Below are 21,008 nucleotides of genomic sequence, written 5' to 3'. Positions count from 1 at the left end.
TCTGCAGTTTGATGCCGCTTTATGAGTTTGATTGATAAAACCTCAGCTACAGGCTGCTGCAGCGTCCCCAGCGGTACGAACACAAACTGCACATTCTGCTTCTCAACTCGCTTTAAAACTTTCTTAAAAATCCAAATAACTCCCGCTAAATGCTTTAAAATGCACTTTGAAAGCAAGAGTTTATTCTGTTTTTTAAAGAGTTTAAAGGTTTGACGTGAACCGGGTTCACACCCCGACCTACTTCTCCTCCTTAATGTCTCACTTTTTGTTCTTTGGAGTTTATTTTGGAGCCTCTTTTTATTCAGTCCGGGAACCTAAAACGAACTTTTCTGTTTTCCCCTGAGGTAAAACGTGACGCGTTTAAACCGAGCGCTGTGTTCCCACTGTACCGCAGTTTAAACCGGATTAAAGAGCAGAAGCAGAGGGGAGAACATGAAAGAGGAGGACAGGAGGAGAGAAGCGAAGTGATCTCACCTGTGTGGCTAGCAGTCAGTTGCTCGGTCCGGGACTCCCTGTCTCCTCCTCTGCCTTCACTCAGCAGCATCTGCTGCTCACGGAGCAGCAGCCGCCGGACAAAACTCACCGGAGTAAAGCCCCAATAGTCACAACACACTTCCGCCAGGACCTTCAAAATAAAACCCGACCGCCAGGGAGGAAACGAACTACAAGAATGTTGGTGGAAGTTTTACAAACCGGTGTGTGATTTTGTACTTGTTTATGTTTTGGAAAAAATTAATGAAACATTTATTCAACCAGGATAACAACAAAAAACACAAAACAAGCAAATGTCAAAGCTGAGCAACCCTAAAACAGCAGAAAAGTCCATGAAAGCGGTCATTGATGTAATCGCCTCCAGATCTAATCAAAGCAAATCTACTTAAATTCATCTACATAGATCGGATCTTTCAGGTTTATTGATTTTTGCTGCTGATTTCAGGTGGAGGGTAGTGAGCATGTCAGTGCTCTTTTTCCGGCTTCACTACATTTTAAAGAGCACATTTTAAGGCTGCTTTTGGTAAATATTTCTTTTATCGCATTCTATTTTTAGATAATATATTTTAAATATTGTATATTGTGTATCATATTTCATATAATATTTAACATATTTCACTTTCATTTCTGCTTTTTGACAGAGATATTTTGTGTGTGTGTGTGTGTGTGTGTGGGGGGGGGGTTACCCCATCATCAGCAACTAATAAAGCTAATTAAATAATACATTTTTAGTGTGGACCAACAGGTAAAAAGCTAACAAATAGGCTACCTGATTTAAATTTATGAAATGTAATACATTTAATTTATTTTATAAGATTTTATGCAACCTTATTAATTAAGGAAAAAAATAAGACTCTTGATATTGTATGACTGCAGTACAATTATGAGTTACGTAAATTGGTAACAACCAGTCAAGTACAGGCAAAGAATAAAAATATAAGACAGAAACAACCAAAATATAAAAACTTTAGTGTTATAAAATAATATTAGTTCTGTGAGTAATTTGTTCAAGACATGCTTTTGTTTTAACAGGTCAAATGCAAATTTAAAAAGTTAAAGTTAAACCTGTTAAAAAGCGTGAAAAGAAAATCGTTTTTATATCGCTTTTATATTTTATATTGCTTTTATATGCTTTTATTGTGGTAGCAACGCTTCCGGTCATACTGAGCGTCCTTTGGTGGAGCGCTCACTTTGCGGGGTTTCTCTCGGTCACCAGCAGATGGGTTCACTGTTTCACAATAAAAGATAGTCCAGCTGATATTTCACAATAAGAGAGTTTCCGCAGTGATTCATGTGAAATGGGAACACTGAAGACGCAAAGTACTAGAATCTTTGTTTATTTAGTCATCTTTAACCTGGCATACACATCACTTACTTTATTTTGTAGTTTCGTTATTTTGTTATTTTGTTTGTTTGTTTTTTTAAGTCTGGAACTGTGTACATTTATTCACTGATTAGAGCTCATTGAATGCTGAAAGATTTATTCTGTTATTAAGTTGATGTTAGTTTTACTGACACAGCCTGCACTGAAGTACCTAAGGGGTCATTTTTATTCATTACACGTTATGGTGGTTTGCCCTTTTAATGTATTTTAAGTTGCTTGCCTATTTTACTTGGTATTTATTCTGTTTTAATACATTTTAGACTAACTAGTGATAAGGTGGTGATCCATGGAGGGTGTCTGGCCTCTCTGGGAGAGATGAGGAGGAAGGTGAGGGGATTGGTCATTTTGGAGAAACTCAGAGCAGAACTGCTAGTCCTCGACAACAAAGGGAGCCAGCTGAGGTGATCCAAGGACCCGAATAGACATATTAAATTGATGGATGACTAACTGGTAGGACATACTTAGAAAATAAAATGAATCTCAGACAATAAAAGAAAGCCTGATATTCTCAAGCAGGAGTCTAGATTTCTATAGATAATTCAGGAAAATGTTTATTTTAACTTTATGGTTTCTGTAGTGGCAATTCCTTTGTTTGACAAACCAAACATCCCACAATTAAAAGTCCACAAGCCACTGCTGCACTGAGATAATATTTTGTACGCAGGCAAAAGAATTCCACTGTCCAAACTTGAAGGTTGCCTTTTTATGGTTTATTCATCCAGTTTGGCAAGCAATAACAAGATCCATTTTTTTTGTTTCTTCCTGCTGCTTCTCCTGCTCTGGTAAAAAACCATAGGCCCACCCCAGTGCATGCTGGTCCTATACCAGTCTCTTTATTTATAGAAACAAAATGGCCCTACAGCTCATCCTGACTGATTTAACAAGGTAAACACCAAACAAACAAATATTAACCTACAAATAAACTTGTAAATAAACCCCAAAATATAAGTAAACTAACAACAAACTTTAACAAATTTCAAAATAATAGAAATAAAGAACAAATAGCTCCAACAGTTTCTATTAATCAAAAATGAAACTCATAATCAAGATTCTGCTGATGCACAAAAACTTGGCAAAAACTGACAACTTTCACAATGCAATCACAGCATTGTAGGATGGTGAAAGATCCTAGGCCCCCTCCTCAATTCCTGTGAGTACATCTTTGACTATCTTATAATGCTGTGATTGCAACCATTCCCCAACTCTCTGTGAATGGTACTTAAATGTATTGGAAATGTATTGTTTATAAGTTTGGGCAAGCCTGCTGAGACTGAAGAAGTCGACACATTTCTCCCACAGAATCAACTTTTTGTGATTTGATCTTCTTACCTGGATGATTAACAATGAATCAGAATATTCCAAATACTAAACCTCAAACTAGTAAAAAGCTCACACAAACTATATGACTTTTATATAAGTAGGTGAGAGTGGAGCCATTTCATTGGTGTTTGTACAGTGACATCACAGCTTGATTGCTGACCCAGAGGCCTGGCTCCAGATGATCACACAGCTGGATACGTGTGATATAATCATGGGAATGCATCTGAGCTGTTGTGACACAGAAACACAATCCCTTCAACTGTCACCCTAAAAATCTTCTGCCATATACACTCAGCGTTCACACAGACCTGTCACAGAGAAAGAGCTGCTCCTCAGAGTTATTATTTTTGTAAAATCTCTTTAATGTACAGAGAATTTGAAAGACTTTAGCATCTATTAGGTATTTGGCACTGATATGATGATGTACAGACTTTACTGACTTTAATAAAAGCTGACATTGTTCCATTATGAAGCAGAATCCCAAAAAATAAAACAGCACATCATCAGCATATAGTGATATTCTCTATTTGGTTAATAAAGTTGACCGTATCGATGTCAAATATCAATGTGTATTGAGAAAAGCAAAGCAAAACAAACAAAAAAACAATGAAAGTACAATGAAACTAAATTCACTTTAAACGTCTCAGAAACGTCATGCCTAGCGGAGAATTCCTCTGGGTGGCTTTACCATTGCCTCCGGTATCAATGTAAGAAACCCTGGAGTAATTTTTGACTGGATCTGATAAATATCACTAAAATTAGAAAACTTCCTGTCTGAATGTGACGCTGACAAACTTATAGGTTGGATCGTTTCGTATTCGTTATAATCAAACTGCAGTAAAAGCTGCTGAAAAACCTTCAGTTGATCAAAGAAAATCCCACAGCAGGGGCACTATGTGGACTAGAAAGACAGATCATATACATATATTTCCCAGATTACCCATTATATGGCTCCCTGCTACTTCATAGCACCATATATTTCAATAGAACACCTCACTCTTAGACTGCATGCTTACTTGTGGTTCCGACTCTCAGATTGGATTCTTTACTTTTAAAAACCAGATGTCAAACTTTTTTTTCTTATAAAGCTCATAGTTAAGATTGGATCAGGTGACCATGAACCAGTTTTTGCCCTCCCTCAGTAGTCAGTAGTTGACTGGACCCTGGACATAAAGCTTTTACTTGCTCTGTTTCACATTAATGTGTCTGTTGTGTCCATGTGGGTAAGGTCAAGGTCAAATTTAAGGCTAATGTTGTGTTCTCCACCACCATTATAGAGCTTCAGAGAAAACAGAAGTGGCATAAAGGTGCATATAGGTCACAAAGCTCAGGCTCCTGCAGCTGAATATTTGACATGTATTCTGTCCATTTCAAAGACATGAAAATGAGCAGCCAGGCGGTACCATGCAGCTCCTGCACTGGGGATCCCTATCATCATCATATCATTCTAATACAGTCTGTTTTTTCATCTTTTTTTTAAGTAATATGACCAAAATTGATCAAATATCATCATGTTGTGTTCAGTAAGGCTTGAAACTACAGGCTACTACTACAGGCCATAGACCCATCAAGAAAGTGTTCAGTGGGGTCACAGATCAAGTGAGTGAGAGAGTCATTTTCTCATGTATTTCTCTGCTTAGCACTTTTTATTTTTATTTAAGTGTTTGTCTTATTGTATGTCTCGCACAAAGTACCGCAGCAATTTCCTAATGTTGTAAATCTGCTTAACATTTGGCAGTAAAACACTTTCTGATTCTGATGTACTTCTATACAACCAGCTTTCTTTTCAAAACCAGAGTTACCCCCTGTTGGCAATCAGAAAGAATTCAAGTCCTTTTAGCATTGTGCAAGTTTCTGGCTTATCCCAGGAATAAATATCCTGTAACTATTCCCACGTCCGAGGCAGGTAGTTTCCCAGGTGGTGTCACGCGGTGGCCGCCCATTCCTCTTGATGATGTGTATTAAATGTAGGAAATATGTTGACCCAGAAAGGATCAATAAAACAGATAATGTCATTTTACAAGCTCACGCTCCTGAGATTGTAAAGTGACGTTCACAAACAATTCCAAAGGTTGTAGCTCTAAATTAGTCTTTATGGACCTGAATAACAAATGCACAGTTTGCATTGGAGCAGTAATTATTTTCGACTGATAGTTAGTAGGACCTCTGACAGTCCGTATCTGTGCACATTTTCTTCCCACATCGTCACTGTAACTGTCAAACATATCAGTTATTCCACTACTCTAGTTATTTTGAAGAGGACAAAGCCAACTTTCTGGCACAGGCATCACACAGCTGCTGATTCCCATAAAACACTGGAATCATGGTGGCTGTAGAAGGGGCTGCTGTGACCTCATTGCAGCTGACAGACAGAATCATTTTCTTGCTGATTGCTCTTCCCAGGACTGCGCTCTTCTGGAGAGAGATCTCGGATGTTGCTCTCGGAATCTGCTGGAGCCACTCGCCTAGCTTCGGGGTCACTGCACCGAATGCACCGATTTACCACCGTTACCTTCACCCTCCACATCTTTTCAAGTTCTTCTCTGAGCCCTTGGTACTTCTCCAGCTTCTCGTGTTCCTTTTTGCTGATGTTGCTATCACACCATGTAGCTACATGTCACTACAGCCATCTCCATCCGCTTGTCCACCACTAGTTTGTCAGGTTGGTTGGCCAGCACTAATTTGTCCATCTGTGTGTGGAAGTCCCTCAGGACTTGGTCCAGATGTGTCTGTATACTATGCCGACCACTTGGTTTATGGTGTTACATGTATACCCTGCCTGCTAGCATCTTGCACCCTGCTGTTATGTGCTGGATTGTCTCAGGTGGATCTCCGCAGAGCCTTCACCTGGGGTCTTGCCTGGTGTGGTAGACCCTAGCCTCTATGGATCTTGTACTTAGATCCATAAAGGCTGGGACAGAGATCCTGTGCTGCCATGATTAGTGCCTCCGTGCTGTCTTTCAGTCTCGCTTTGTCTGGCCACTGGTAGGATTTCCGGATGTCAGCCACTTCCTCTATCTGCCAGTGGTACATACCGTGCAGGGGCCTGTCCTTCCATGATGGTTCTGCTCCTTGCTGCTCTTCTTTCTCTGGTTTCTGCTGCTAGAGGTATTCACTAAGCACACGGTTGGTTGAGGCCATCTTCCTGATGTATTCATAGATGTTTGTTGTCTCATTCTGGACAGCTGTTCGGACACTCGCCAGTCCTTGGCCTCCTTCCTTTCGCTTAGCGTACAGTATCAGGGTGCTGGATTTGGTGTTAAACCCTCCATGCATTTTCAGGAGCTCCCTTGTCTTGATGTCAGTGGCTTCTATCTCCTCCTTTGAGCAGCTTATTATCCCAGCAGGGTACCAATGACCAATCCCCTCACCTTCCTCCTACCTAGGGTGTAGGTTTTGATTGCCCCGATCTTCCCATTCGGCTGACTTTTCAGGACTTGCCTGACCCTCTGCAGGTATTTTGTGGTTGCAGCTTTCCTAGTGGCCTCTTCATCCCCACCAAGGTGCTTGTAGCTGTCCCTGATATCTGCAATGCTGCCTTCTGATAGTGCGATGCCCTCAGGTCTGACTACCTACTCTCTTTGTTACCATCCGACTACACTTCTTTAGTCCGAATGACATTCCAGTCTCATTGCTGTATATCCTTGTGATGTGGATTAGCGAATTGAGGTCTCGTTCACTCCTGGCATACAGCTTGATGTCATCCATGTAGAGGAGGTGGCTGACGATTGCTCAGTTCCATAGATGGTATCTGTAGCCAGTCTTTTCAGTGATCTCATTGAGGGGTTCAGGCCCATGTAGAAGAGCAGTGGGCACAGGGCATCTCCTTGGTAGATTCTGCAGTTAATGGTGATTTTTGCTACTGGCTTGAAGTTAGCTTTTCCACATTTCCGCTGAGTTCTGTTTTGGGTGCTTAGAGAATATAATGGAGTCCTTAAGTTTATGTTTAATGTTATTACAATGTTTAAAGTTTAGATTTTTTTTTGTGTCTGTTCATTTTCAGGCTTTATAATTCAAGTATTTTCAGAGTCTTTAGTTCCTATTTTTCATTCACAGTTTCTGGTGGTCAGTTCATTTTATTGATATCTTGTGTTCTGGCTAACAATCTGCATGTTATTAGGATACAATAATGTGTAAAAGAAAGTTTTCACTGGCAAGAGTAGAATCCTGTGAAAACTTTATTTTTCCCATGTGTGTACATCAGTGTTTCTTTCAGTACCTCCTTTGTTTCTGTGTTTGTACATTGGTCCCTTCTGTTTCCTGGTCTCTTTCATCTCAGGTGTTACCAGTAGTTATGTTCTATTGTTTGGCTATTTCCTGTTTTATTTTAACGTTATTCCCTGATTGTGTTCACCTATGTTCAGTTAAATAACTGATATAAAGACATTCATATAGATATTTTTATATGTTCTCAGTTTTGCTTAGCTTTTATCCATTCAATAATATTTTTAAATGTATTTTCCTTTAAGCTACTCTATTTGACATCACTTTTATGAGATTTTCATGATTTGTCCTTTGCACCACCTATTCTGTGTTGTCACTGCGTATTCTGCATATTTTTCTGTATCCTTGGTGTCTGGAAAGCACTTTGAGTAAACTCCTGATTGTTTTTAAGTGTGCAACAGAAATAAGTGACCTGAATTCAAGTCTGGCCCACAGAAGACCACTGCTGTACCTGAGCTCTTTTGTGGGTAATTACACAAGGGTACTTATCACCATGACAGCACAGCTGCACAAATGACAACCAGCTGTGAGAGTTTACTTCCAGCTGTTGCCCCCAGGAAGCATTAAAAGATGTTTGTTTGAACTTTAGCAGACATTAAAGCACACTTTTAATAGATTTTAGCTGACATAAGATTTCAGAAAGCCTGTAATAACCTGATTGTCTATAACTGTGAAATAAAGTAAAAGTCAGCTTGGAAAGTTTAAATTTTTTGTCTTGTTGCGTTTTTCCCAACGATGATGAAGCATCTGCTGTGTCACACTGCCCTCTGCTGGACCAGAGTGAAACTGCACCATCACATCAGTTATAAATACTGAAGGTTCCTTTGTTCGAACATGTTGGATGATCCTGTTAATAAACTTCAGTTCAATTCAGTTCAGTAAAAGTTTATTTATACAGTGCCAAATCACAACAACAGTTGCCTCAAGATGCTTTTTATTTTAAGGTAAAGACCCTGCAGTAATAAAAAGAAAACAGAGAAAACCACAACAATCATATGACCCCATATAAGCAAGCGCTTTGGCGAAAGTGCGAAAGAAAAACTCCCTTTGAACAGGAAAAAGCCTCCAGCAGAACCAGTCTCAGGGAAGGGCGGCCATCTGCCCCGACTGGTAGGGGTCAGGGGAGGATGCTGTGGAAGAGAGCCAGAGATTAATAATAAGTAATGATTAAACGCACATGAGTGAAGAAGAAACACTCAGTGGATCATGGGAATCCATCAGCAACCTACACCTATTGCAGCATAACTAAGGGAAGATTCAGGGTCACCTGACCCAGCCCTAACTATATGCTTTAGCAAAAAGGAAAGTTTGAAACCTAATCTTAGTGTGATAGTGATGATAGTGTTTGTCTCCTGAGTCCAAACTGGAAGCTGGTTCCACAGAAGAGGGGCCTGAAAACTGAAGGCTCTCCCTCCCATTCTACTTTTAAATACTAAAGCTGTTTCTGTACTGTGATGAGCTCTGAAACCCGAATGAAACTCTTCAAATAAGCATGGCAACAACAACATTTAATAATAGTGCTTATCTTATGGATAAATATCAAGTCTAGTCAATACAAAGAACTGTTATTATTCCCCTACTAAAGAAATTTTACACAATTTCTTGTTTAATAATAAAGCTGCAGCCTGTGCAGACTTAATTACAGACTAAATGGGTTCATTTAAACATGCCTCGTGGACATACTCATAGACCTCATGGAACTCAAACAGCAATCAAATGATTACTTTTTTATTTTTTTTTTATTTTTTCCAGCTTGTCCAGGGCCAGCTGAGAGATATAATCTCTCCAGCGTGTCCTGGGGCTGCCCTCAGGGCCTCCTCTCTGATTCTATATGATTCTATATGTATTAACTAATGGAGTTTTTTCTCTTTTGCTTGTTTATTGTTATTTCTTCTTTGTTTAATTTTGAAAGTAAAACCAGAATAAATGTAAATTAAATGCAAACATGGCCTATCAGCAGCTCTTTTATTCTAATTGCTTGTATTTGTGACTAAGTTTGTTTCCCCCTGTCAGACCATGTTATGCCTCCTTTCCCTCGGTAAATGGATTAAACACAGAAGTGGCTGAAGCGAACTGATGAATTTACAGCCTGTAAAAGCACAAAACAAACATCTGAACACTGCTGTGTCTCCATCAGAGTCGGACTGGACACCGACAGCAAGCACACTGAAAAGTTATGGATGAACCTGTGTCTAACTTCACAGGAGCATTTGGTTGGTGTAAAAAGATCACTCGACACAACTCAAATCCTTCAAACAGACTCAAGAGGTCAAAGGGCACCTCATTATGTCAGTCTGTTTGTGTCAGAGAAAATAACAAAGAAAACTGCAGCTCCATCTCTAATAAAAGTTCTTTACATTGTCTACTTTTTCCATTTCCACAAACACAAACTTTTTTCTTTTTGAAATCAGAGACCAAAAATTGCACAGAGTTTAATATTTATAGCATTTCTTTGGGAACATTTTACACAAATATGTCATCTTTGCAGGAGTTGCTTTGTCTCAAACTAGTTCCTAATTTATTTTGTAATCTTTGGTTCTTCTGTATTCCTGCCATCTCAGTGTTAAGGGAGGCAGACTAAGACAGGAAGCAATCCTTTATTGCCCCACCTCCATCACCATCACCTGCTCGCAATCTGTTAATAACTCTCCAGTATGTAAACTCCTCTGTGTGTCTTTGGTCCTTTGCAGTGTTTTCTTGTTCTCACCAGTAAGCCTTCCAGAAATTTCTTCAGTCTTGTTTGTTTCATTCCTCGTGTGTCTGCCTGTCTTTGGATTTTTGCCTCTTCCTGACAGATTTGTTTGGTCACGATTGCTTCCTGCCTGATTCAAATGTGATTTTGAGAGAAGTTAAATATTTCTGCTGAACATTGCTGCCTGTCAACTCTTTAAATGAACACACACAGTCATGACGCCCTCTGAAGGAATGGAAACATGACTGTGTGTGTTAATTTGAGACTTTGATTCTTAATAAAACTTCATGATTTATGTTATGAGGTTTGACTGCTTTATGTGCCCGAAATGTGACCGTGTGAACAGTTTAGACTCCCCATAACAAGAAGAACGCAGGAACACACATGCCCACACACACCCCCAGTGTTCAGCCTGGTACAACAGTAAACAATAAGACAAAAGCTCTCTGTCCTCTGCAGCCTGATCAGACCTACATCACTGCCGTCCTCAGTCTGACAGTAGCACCAGGACTCTGCGGAACCCTCCGAGACCCTCCAGGACTCCCACAGGAACATGGACCCCAAGCGCCTCTCCTCAAGCTCTCAGCAGCAGGTTCGACTCAGGCAAAAGGTAAAAGATCTGCTGCTCTTCACACAGCAAACGTGATTATTTTACATGAACTAAAATGTTCCTATTTCCACACTGACAGCATCATGCTCTTATCGTGCTTTCACTGAGTCCGTTTTCTCCTTTTTCTTGTTGTCAAGAACAGAAACTCTGTTTGATTGTACGTGTTTTGACGTAGGGAGGGAGGGAGAATACACACACACACACACACACACACACACACACACACACACACACACACACTCAAAAAAAAAGCAACACAAAAATGAACAAAAACAATAAAAAGTTGGTTTGGTTTCGCTCAATGACTCGGTGAGAATCTGATTATTATTTACAGGAAAAGTAGTGTGACAAAAAAGTAAACTTACCTCCAACAGTGATATTAAAGTACTACAAAAAATACAACAACAGTATGATAACAAAGCACTGATTGGACAATGAATACAAGAGTTTCTAAACTGACTGCAGTACCCTTATTGAGGAGTTAAAGTGCGATATGGAAAGTGGGGGAACCCTAAGATTACACTTTGTTTTATGAGCTTTGTGTACAGGCTGTGATCTGCTAACCCGTGCTGCTACTCCAATGTTCACTGTCCTTTGTGGAGAACTAAACTTGACAAAATGAAAGCAGAGAGCTTTATGGCTCAACAATATAAAGCAAGTTTTAAAAAAAGCACTTTAACCCCTGATTTTAATCATCAGAAACAATTTGTTGTTGAGGGATGACCTGAGGAGGTAGGGAAGCTTTCACTGCAGCAAATGTATGAGTAAAATACAACAATAGAAAAACACTGCATTTACACACAAAGTGCTACTAAAATCAGGGAAATGTGCTTATTTCAGCCAACGAGGGGCTACAGGAAGTTAGCAGAGTGAGTGCAGCTTTAAAGTCAAATACAAATGTGAAGGAAACTTTGCGAAATCAGTGTAAGACTGAATGAAAATCAGCATCCTCACTGTCTTACACTTACAGTCACATCAGCACTAAAACAGTTTAAGGAGGTGCACACAGCCTGCTGCAGAAGCTGCAGTCATGAAGACCGAATCCTTTACTTCATGGCAGTCAGAGAGAGCACAAAATAAACTTTTGTTTTTACGTCTTTGGGCGGGATGCCATGACAGCCTATAAAAATTCTAAAAAAGGTAATCACGACTGAAGGCACGCCCACGTTAACAGATGGTTTAATGAATGCTTCAAAGGATAAACTGAGAATTTCTTTAAACATTCAGATCAGATCAACTGAAGGAAAATCCTTCTTTAAATTTATACCAGCAGTAACACCTCAGCTCTCAGATAAAAGTTCAAACACTCAAGTTTGACATGATGAAAGTTGAGTCTAGAGTCTAGCTGTGGTTGTAGAAGTGACACAAACTTGAAGAAGTCTTTTCCCAGAAATCTAATATCTAGTGTGAGAAAGTGGTGTGTGAAGGATTCAAATGCAGGACACAATCAGACCAAAAGTGAGTAATTTATTTGCCTGTTTGAACAAAAGGTAAACAAAAACCACAAAGAAATGGCAAAACCAGCATCCACAACAGGCACAAGGAGTAAAAGAATTAACTCGAGGAGTACAGGAGCGCAAAGGAAGAAAAGGTGGGAGGACAGAGCACAGGTGAAAGGACTTAATAGCAAATGAGAATAAGGGAAATGACTGTGTTAGTGCAGAATACAAATAGTACAGTCTGCAATAAATAAACAATATAGTTACAGTAAAAGTGCCACAGGTGCATAGTATGCTGTGCAAAATTTATATATACAATAGTGATTAAAACCAGCAAATAAAATACAAAAATTAAATTAGATTAAGTTAGACAAGTTAATTGGATAATCGAAATTGTCACTAGGTGTGAATGTGCGAGTGAATGTGAGTGTGAATGGTTGTCTGTCCCTGTGTGTTGGCCCTGCGACAGACTGGCGACCTGTCCAGCGTGTACCCCGCCTCTCGCCCTATGACAGCTGGGATAGGCTCCAGCGCCCCCCACGACCCTGAAAAGGATAAGCGGAAGCGAATGGATGGATGGATGGAAGTTAAACAACAGTGCAAATTGCATTAATAAATAATATGTACACTATAAAAAGAAAGTGAAACAGCTGCAGGTCAAGACCTCATCATAACTTACAAAGGAAGCCTTTTTTCATGGCACTGTTTGTGTTTATAACTGTTTCAGACACTCTAAAATATTTTGACATCATGAATTATGATTTTCAGTCATTTTATGAAAAAATGCAGTTCTGGCATCACGGTTTTCTCAGAAGGGACGGACTGCCTGAAACTGCACCTGGCTCTGAAAGCTACCAACTGTTCATCCTCACAGAGATCAGAACCAGGGAGACAGGCCCCGCTACAAACATTGTTCAAATATTCCTGAAAGCAGCAGGTTTGTTCACCATCTGCTCTGGCTGCTCGATTGTCAAACTGCACCTACTTCAGGATATCTTCGAGTCTTCTTCTAGATCTGTCTCTTCGAAATATCAGAGGGTAGCCATTAGAAGTCAAAAATCAGAACAAAATCAGAGCCTGTAGTGCTAAAAATATTTCCACACAACTTTCTATTTTCCTTTCCTTTCCCTTCCTTTCCTTTCCTTTCCTTTCCTTTCCTTTCCTTTCCTTTCCTTTCCTTTCCACACCAATGGAGCAGTTTCTATAAATAGCTATGAAAAGTTGTTAAAGTAGAATTATGATGAATTCATGGTAGGAAACATTTCTATAATTGAAAATACCACAGCAGCTACATGGCGTCGTAAATGAGTGATGCAAAGTTCAAACGCCAGCCTTTTTTCTTTCTTAGCTATGACAGTGATGTGTCCAGCATGTGGAAGAAAGCGTGTGTTGCTGTATGTTGGTGTTTTGTGTATGTGGTGACTGGGGTGGAGAATGTCAACAGTGCACTGAGTGTTCACATGAACGTGAAACAAAGATGTCACTTCTTTAAATGTTGAAGGAGCTCTGCGTGGCAGTCTGTCTGTGGAGGTCAGAGGTCAAACTGCTTTCTTTAAAAGCTTTATCAAAACCAGCAGGTTTACGGTGACAGACACAGTGGCTTTATTCAGCTTCAACAGCAAATGCACACTGAGGAAGAGGAGGGAAATGAAAAAGTACATAAATACATACATGCGGGGGAGCTGACAACAGCAGAGCAGCTTCTTCTGCAGCACAGGTCAAACTTATCCCAACAGTGAAAACATCGAAAGGATAAACAGTATTTGTAAGTGAGGAAGTTTACTGAAAATTAATCTTCAGCTCCTCTTATTTTGGTTGCCACAGATGATCATTTGCCTCCATCTCTACAACAACCCTCTGCACGTCCTCCTTCACTACATCCATGAACCTGCTCTGACGTCTTTCTCTTTCCTCCTGCCTGCCAGCTCCACCTTCATCATCATTTGTCCAGTACATTTACTCTCCCTCCTCTGCACATGTGCAAATCATCTCAGCCTCACGTTTCTGACTGAGCTGTCCCCCTGATGGATTCATTTCTAATCCTGCATCCTGCTCACTCCCAATGGAAATCTGAGCACCTTCAGTACTGCCACCTCCAGCTCCTGTGTGCTTCATATCATGTTATATCATGTTACAAAAAAACAATAAAAAATACAGTCAATAAAATAATCAAAGCATATACACTGCTCAGTGCTCGGCACACTGAATTTAAATTGAATTAATTTTGCATCCATCTCTCTTCTGTAGTTTAAAATGACAAGTTAATAAAATTATCGATCCATTAATTTTCATATCAGACAATGCTCCATTATCCTTGCCACACATCACTCTAATGCTGCAGCTGGAGATGATTTCAACTGATTGTACTCCTGACTAATCTATGTTAAATACATTATATAATAATAAAATATTCTATTAAAAAATAAAGCTTTAAAAATAAATAGGGTAGAGTACGACATACACTATTAGTATCCAAACTATTATTATTATTTTAAATAAGCCACACCTCTGAGAGATTTATGCTTTTATTGAACCTTTCATAGCAGATATCAGTCTGGTTTGCAGAAATGTTTATTTGCGTTATTTGGGGGGATAAACTGAGGTTTAATTATTTATTTATTGGATAGATTGTTTCATAACTTTAGGGTATTTCACTCTGTTTCAGAAAACTGTTGATTACTGTTGTTACTTAGAAGATGTGACTGTTTAGGGTGTTTTGTGTTACTTTCTAGTGTAAATGAGCTCTACAGGGCAAACAGCGGCATCTTGCCTTTAGAATGATTTAGTGGTCAAAGCGGGTACTGCAGCTGCGGGTCAAAAGCGGCTTTGTTGTTCTGCTCCGCTCACGGCGCGGGCACTAATTGCGCACGCGCAATGAGATGAATGGCCGCAGCACCTGACGGCCCACCAGGAAGTGTGGCGGACAAATCCTCGGCCGTTAATCCCCGCTCGGTTAGGTACCCGGAGTAGCCTCCGACAAGTAGAATGCTCAGCGGGTCGGAGCGTTCTGTCTGACCGTCGGGACCGTCTCCGCTCCGGGTTCGGCCTCCGGGATCACGCGGGGCTGGTCGTCTCCTCCTCGCCCCCCACCCCCCCGCCTGTCGGGCTCCAGACCCCCGCTGCTGCTGAGCTGAAGCTCTGTGAAGCTCCGTGAAGCTCCGGGCACCTCCACCCTGACTGCAATGGGATGCTGCGGTAGCACGGAGGTACGCGCGGCCTGGTTCGGTTCGGTCCGGTTCGGCTCGATCCGGTACCGTGCTCGTTCTTCTAAGTGTGTCCTTCAGCAGAGCGCCGGTGTGTGTTTATTTTGTGACCGTGAAAGGGAAACCGGTCCCGGGCAGCAGAGCGGGCCGAGCTAGGATTAGAGCCAGCAGCTCGTTTAATCCAATTAGCTCCAGCCGGGAATAGGAATAGGCGGGTAACCGCGGCCTGTGAGCGGCCCCACTCCGCTCTCTGCGGCCGTAAACAGACACGGAGCTGGGGGATGGAACCGAGCCGAGCCGAGTTAGCAGGCCGGGGCAGGTGGGATAGAGGGAGGGATGGAGTTCCTGCAGGCCCGGCTGTGCTCTCACCGTGTGTGTGCGTGCGTGCGTGTGTGTCTTTCAGAGGACAAAGAGAGAATGGAGACCGCTGGAGGACCGGAGCTGCACAGACCTGCCCTGGTTTCTGCTCTTCACCGTCTTCTGCGTCGGCATGGTAACCACAGAAACCCTCCATCAGCACCCACATCACTCACAGTACTACAGTAATGCTACAGTAATAATACCACACAATACTACGATGATAATATGGCGATAGTAACCTGGTATTACAGTGATATTACCTCAGGAGTACATACAGTAATATTGTCACATAACACTACAGTATTATTACTGTAATACCCTGGGTATTATACCTCTGAACTATAGTAATATTACATTAATGATATGCCTGATACTACAGTGATACCACAGTAAATATTACAGTAAAGATGTTCCCATAACTACAGTATTTTTAGAGTATTAATACCAACTAATAGTACAATGACAATATGGTATTAATATCCTATTATTACAGTAATGATAACCTCAGAACTACGATATTATTGTAGAAATAATGTTCTTAGTACTACAGTGATACTACAGTAACATCCCAGTATTACAGTGATGATACCCTCGAATATACAGTATCAATACAGTAATAATACCACACAAAACTACAGTGATACTCTGGTAATTACAGCAATTACAGTAATGATACCCCAGTACTACAGTAAAAATACAGTAACAATACCCTCGACATTACAGTGATATTATAGCAATAAGAGTGCCAAAACAATAGTAATAGTGCATTAATATTACCTCACAATAATATAGTAATACCACAGTAATAATACTTCCTGTACTACAGTGATACTATAGCAATAGCACCCTCCTGTATTACAGCAATTATACCACCAATGCTACAGTGATACTACAGTAGTGATACCTCATAAAACAGTTATACTATGCTAATAATGTCCACCAGCACTAACTACTAAGTAAAATAAAAGCACAAAATATAGTAGATTTTTGGGTAAATAAGAGCCCACTTTGTTCATTTGTGATTATGAGCATAGCTCTTCTCTCTGTGTTGCTCACAAAATCATTTTATTAGTTTGTGAAGGATTATGTTGAAAATTGCAAGATTTGTTCATCTCTAACACTAACTGCAGTAAAATTATTTTCACTGTTACCAATCTTGATCTCATATTAGACATTATTTAAAAGTTACTTGCTTCATTTATGAATATTTTCTGAGTTACAGACTAAATAAATTTTAGTTACTGAAATAAAAACTAGGCTTTATTCAAAAAATGAAATGATATTGTTTACTTATTAAATTCACCTTGGATATTTTGCTAACGTGTTCTTAACGTGTTCTTTGAAGCAGGTCATATAAAAAATAAGGTTAAAATCATCACTTCATTACAAAGACTGGAAGAATATAAACAATAATGGATATATAGCTCATAAACAGTGAAATGCAATGCTTGTCCTTTAATCTCTTTCTGCTGGAGAGACGATCGAGTGAAATTATTAAGGCTTTCTGTGGCTGAAGTCAAATTAATTAATAATAAAAGTAAAAGTAACACAGCAATGGTCATACCGAGTAGTAAGGACATAGCAAGGAAATTAGGACACAGCTTAGCTTCCTTTTGATGACTTTATCTAGCTCATAATCTTCATTTCTAAACCTTCTAAAGCAGCGGTCCCAGACCTTTTTTGCACCACGGACCGGTTTAATGTCAGACAATATTTTCATGGACCAGCCTTAATACAACGCGAATAAATACAACAAAATAAAATGATACGACCAAGACAAAAACTGTGGTATTTTGTAAATATAATAATAAATGCAATTCACTGTGTAATTGTGCAACTTTATTAGCAGCATCCTCCTGAAATGCAGAAACAACAATGAGAGTAACATCCTCCTCTCTGCCCCTTAATGCTCTCTGGTTGCTATGGTAAGAAGTAAATATTTCTTTCAAAATAAGACACACAACGGGAAAAGACCCAGGGAAACTGAGTTAACGATAAAAACCCTGAAAACCATAAATTTCTCACACTAGCCTCAACTCTTGCAGCCCGGTACCAAACGACCGGTCCGTGGCCCGGGGGTTGGGGACCGCTGTTCTAAAGTATAAATCTGCATTCTTCACACATGACAAAAACTTCATAAGAAGCAGATGTTATCACAGCAGCATAACGTTCACAGTTCACCTGTGTGGGATTAACAGCCTGTCCGTAGAGGCTCCAAACGCACAGTTGATTAAACATGATTGTGCCACTTGTGTTGATGGTTTTTGTTTTCGTGAATAGTCGGATGTTCGATTGGTGCTTGTTATGGCTGCTATGTGGATACTTCCGGGTCACTGCAGTCGGTTAGGAAGCTATGTTAACACGACACACCTGTGGAGGCTTTGGTGCATCTGTTTATTGATACTGGGATATGTACCTGACACTCAGTCAGGTGTTTGTGTGGTATATTGTGTAACCGGACAGTTCCACACTTCCTAAATCTTACAATCTGACAAATACTACACATTATACAGTCATTGGCCACCTTTTTAAGGTTGGACCTTCTTTTGTCTTTAGAACTGCTTTAATTATTCAGGTACTGGAAACATTTGTCAGAAATTCTGGTCCATATCGATGTGATAGCATCACATAGTTCCTGCTGATGATATCGATCTTATGTTCCACCATGTCTCAGATGTGCTCTATGCATATCTGGTGACTGTGAGTGGCGTCTGGATATAGTGAGCTCATTCTCATGTTCCTCTTTGTGACATGATGTGTCACAAAGAGGAACATGTGTCAAGCATCCATCAGGAAATGAATTTGGTCCCAAATTCATGGACAGCTAATGGACAAGTGTGCCAAAAAATGCCCTCCACACCATTACACCACCACCACAACATTCTCATTTTGTTTACCCTAAATTCCAGGCAGCATTTTTCCAATCTTCTACTGTCCAGTTTTGGGGAGCATGTGTGAATTGAAGCCTCAGTTTCCTGTTCTTAGCTGCCAGGAGTGGCACATGGTGTGGTCTTCTGCTGCTGTAGCCCATCTGCTTCACGGTTGTGCGTTTAGAGATGCTCTTCTGCATGTCTTGGGTGTAACGAGTGGTTATTTGAGATACTGTTGCCTTCATTTGAGTTCAAAGCAGTCTGAACAGATGTAACCAGTAAAGTGGCCGACGGCTGAAAATGAAATTATGTTTTATTTTGTTTTTTAAACTTAAATGAGCAAATTTTTATTCACTGACACTAAACCAAAGATTTTAAATGAAATAAAAATACAAATTATTATGAATCTGCATCTTACTGACCGATAAGCGTTGACCCAGAAAATCAGGCAAGTGAATTTTGCATTTTCTGATGTTTATGGTTCAGAGTTGGTGCTAAAATGTGGAACAAGCCTGTTTTAGTCTAATGTTTTTCATAAAGAACGGACTCTGAGACTCTCTGTAACTGGGATTTGGCTGAGCAGCGTGAGAGCGCATGGCGGTATAATCAAGATGTGCGAGAGTTGTGAACACTTGTAGAGAAAAAACATGTATGAAAAGTAAAGTCGGTGAAACTTGCCTTTACAGCTTCGTCTTGTTAAGAATTGACTTGAAGAAACTGTTTGCACTGTAGTTAGAAGCCCCTTCAAACTGCTGCCTGCCTCTGTAATATGTTTGGTGTTGATGTTCTAACAGCGTTTCTGTTTGAGTTGATTTATGAGGAAAATTACTTACTGGACATGCAGCTGAATACTTTTCTGCTGCTACAAACACAGATATGGAAAATCTTTACCACCTTGTGCCACAATGACTGCATTCATTTTACATTTTAACCCCTTATTGTAGATTTTGACCTAATAAGTCTTCACTTTTTTATATTTTATATATAGTTAGCCATTGTAACACAGTAATCGCTGATGATCGCTGACGATGGCTTACTGCTGAAACGCCGCTGTCTCTTTGCCCTTTAATAAACATGGTTAAGTAGTTTTTCTTCCTTTTCAGCTTAGTAATTACACAACTTTTGGGTTCTGATACATCTTAAATTTCTGAGAAAAAAACTCAGAAATAAAGAAAAGACAGGACAGATTGCTTTACTTTTCAAGGTGAAGTGGTAAGATGTTCATACGCTGGCCCTGGTGGGTTCAACAACTCAAACCAAAATGCTGTTTGACCATCAACAACATCTCCTGCCAGACTTATTGAGGCAGGCAGCAGTTTGAAGAGACCTGTAACTACAGCACAGCAGTGATGAAACTCATTTTTATTTGCAGCACGTTTGAAGGCAGAAGGCCAGGCTGTATGATGCGGGCAAACTCCCTGATTATTTAGGTGTATTATTTTTTGACTCGGCACCACGACATGTTTGGTTTTATGAAATGCCTCATTCTAACCATAGCTGTCAGACTCAGACTTGTGAAAGTTGTGAGGTACCTGAAAAACTGCAATCAGAATGAATTGTTTTGCAAACTATAACTTGATGGCTAATAAACTTTATGTGGCTCTATGTGGATCACACTGGAGCATGTTGTTAAACTGTATATGTCTGCCCCTTTATATAATTTTTTTGGGGGGCTGAATGAATGTGCACATCTGTATGAACATTGTGGTAACAGGAAGTAGCAGCAGGAGCAGAGCAGGCAGCTGATTGGCTTGTAGAGCCTCAGGCAGAGATCTGACTGGTCAGGAGTCGTTTGATTGTACAACTGAAGTGAGGACAGAAATAGATGCATGAAAATTTTATGATGAGTAGAGAATAAACAGTGGATCTGAACCTATTCAGGTCAGAACATCTGCTCTTCAGCCCTGATTTCTGTGGATTTAAACCTTTTAGATGTCATGTGGTCTCAGATTTTTCACAGTGATGTCCTGACGGAGTTTGGAACTCATCCTGAGTTCGGTCATTTTACATGCTGCTGAGACGAGAGTCATGAAAAGCTTCCATATATATTCAGAGTCTGGTGTGAGATTAGATTATTGATTGAATATAAATTAAAGTGTAACTGGAGAATGTGACAGCAGTAGATGGGATACAGTGCACTGAGGGATGGAGCCGAGTGCAGTGATGAGATTCAGTGAATACAGACAGCAAGAAACGCGCCTGTTGCTAAAGGTGTGTGTTTGCACTCGCTGACTCTCTTTCTATCCTCCAGGGCAGCATCTGCGGGTTCACCATCGTCACCGGCGGCGCCGCTCGCCTCGTCTTCGGATATGACAGCTATGGCAACACTTGCGGCCAACGAAATGAACAGATTGAAGGCGTCAGGCTGAGTGGCCTCGACCACACTGACAGGAAGTAAGTCCTGGTGTTTTTAC

The 21,008-nt window shown here is 40.3% G+C and overlaps 2 protein-coding genes across 5 annotated transcripts in view; one reads left to right on the top strand and one right to left on the bottom strand.

Moving 5' to 3' along the window:
• Positions 1-625, bottom strand: part of abca1b (ATP-binding cassette, sub-family A (ABC1), member 1B) — a 42,344-nt gene extending 41,719 nt beyond the window's left edge. The window contains exon 1 of one of the 2 annotated variants that reach the window (XM_005467188.4): positions 475-625. In XM_005467188.4, coding sequence (XP_005467245.1) covers positions 475-544 — 70 coding nt within the window. In that variant the 5' untranslated portion in view covers positions 545-625. The remainder of the gene's footprint in view (positions 1-474) is intronic. The other variant, XM_019363627.2, reaches the window with a different exon arrangement.
• A 9,970-nt stretch (positions 626-10,595) lies between these two features.
• The window catches only part of slc44a1b (solute carrier family 44 member 1b), a 30,581-nt gene continuing 20,168 nt past the window's right edge, over positions 10,596-21,008 (top strand). Inside the window, exons 1-3 of one of the 3 annotated variants that reach the window (XM_025909815.1) lie at positions 10,596-10,722; positions 15,768-15,857; positions 20,846-20,988. In XM_025909815.1, the coding sequence (XP_025765600.1) occupies positions 10,666-10,722; positions 15,768-15,857; positions 20,846-20,988 (290 nt within the window). In that variant the 5' untranslated portion in view covers positions 10,596-10,665. Of the gene's footprint in view, positions 10,723-15,003; positions 15,368-15,767; positions 15,858-20,845; positions 20,989-21,008 lie in introns of those variants that run through there. The other 2 variants (XM_025909820.1, XM_005467184.4) reach the window with 2 other exon arrangements.

This window comes from Oreochromis niloticus, linkage group LG2 (genome assembly GCF_001858045.2).
Source record: "Oreochromis niloticus isolate F11D_XX linkage group LG2, O_niloticus_UMD_NMBU, whole genome shotgun sequence".
In the NCBI taxonomy this organism is placed as follows: domain Eukaryota; kingdom Metazoa; phylum Chordata; class Actinopteri; order Cichliformes; family Cichlidae; genus Oreochromis; species Oreochromis niloticus.
This window is presented reverse-complemented; position numbering and strand designations above follow the sequence as displayed.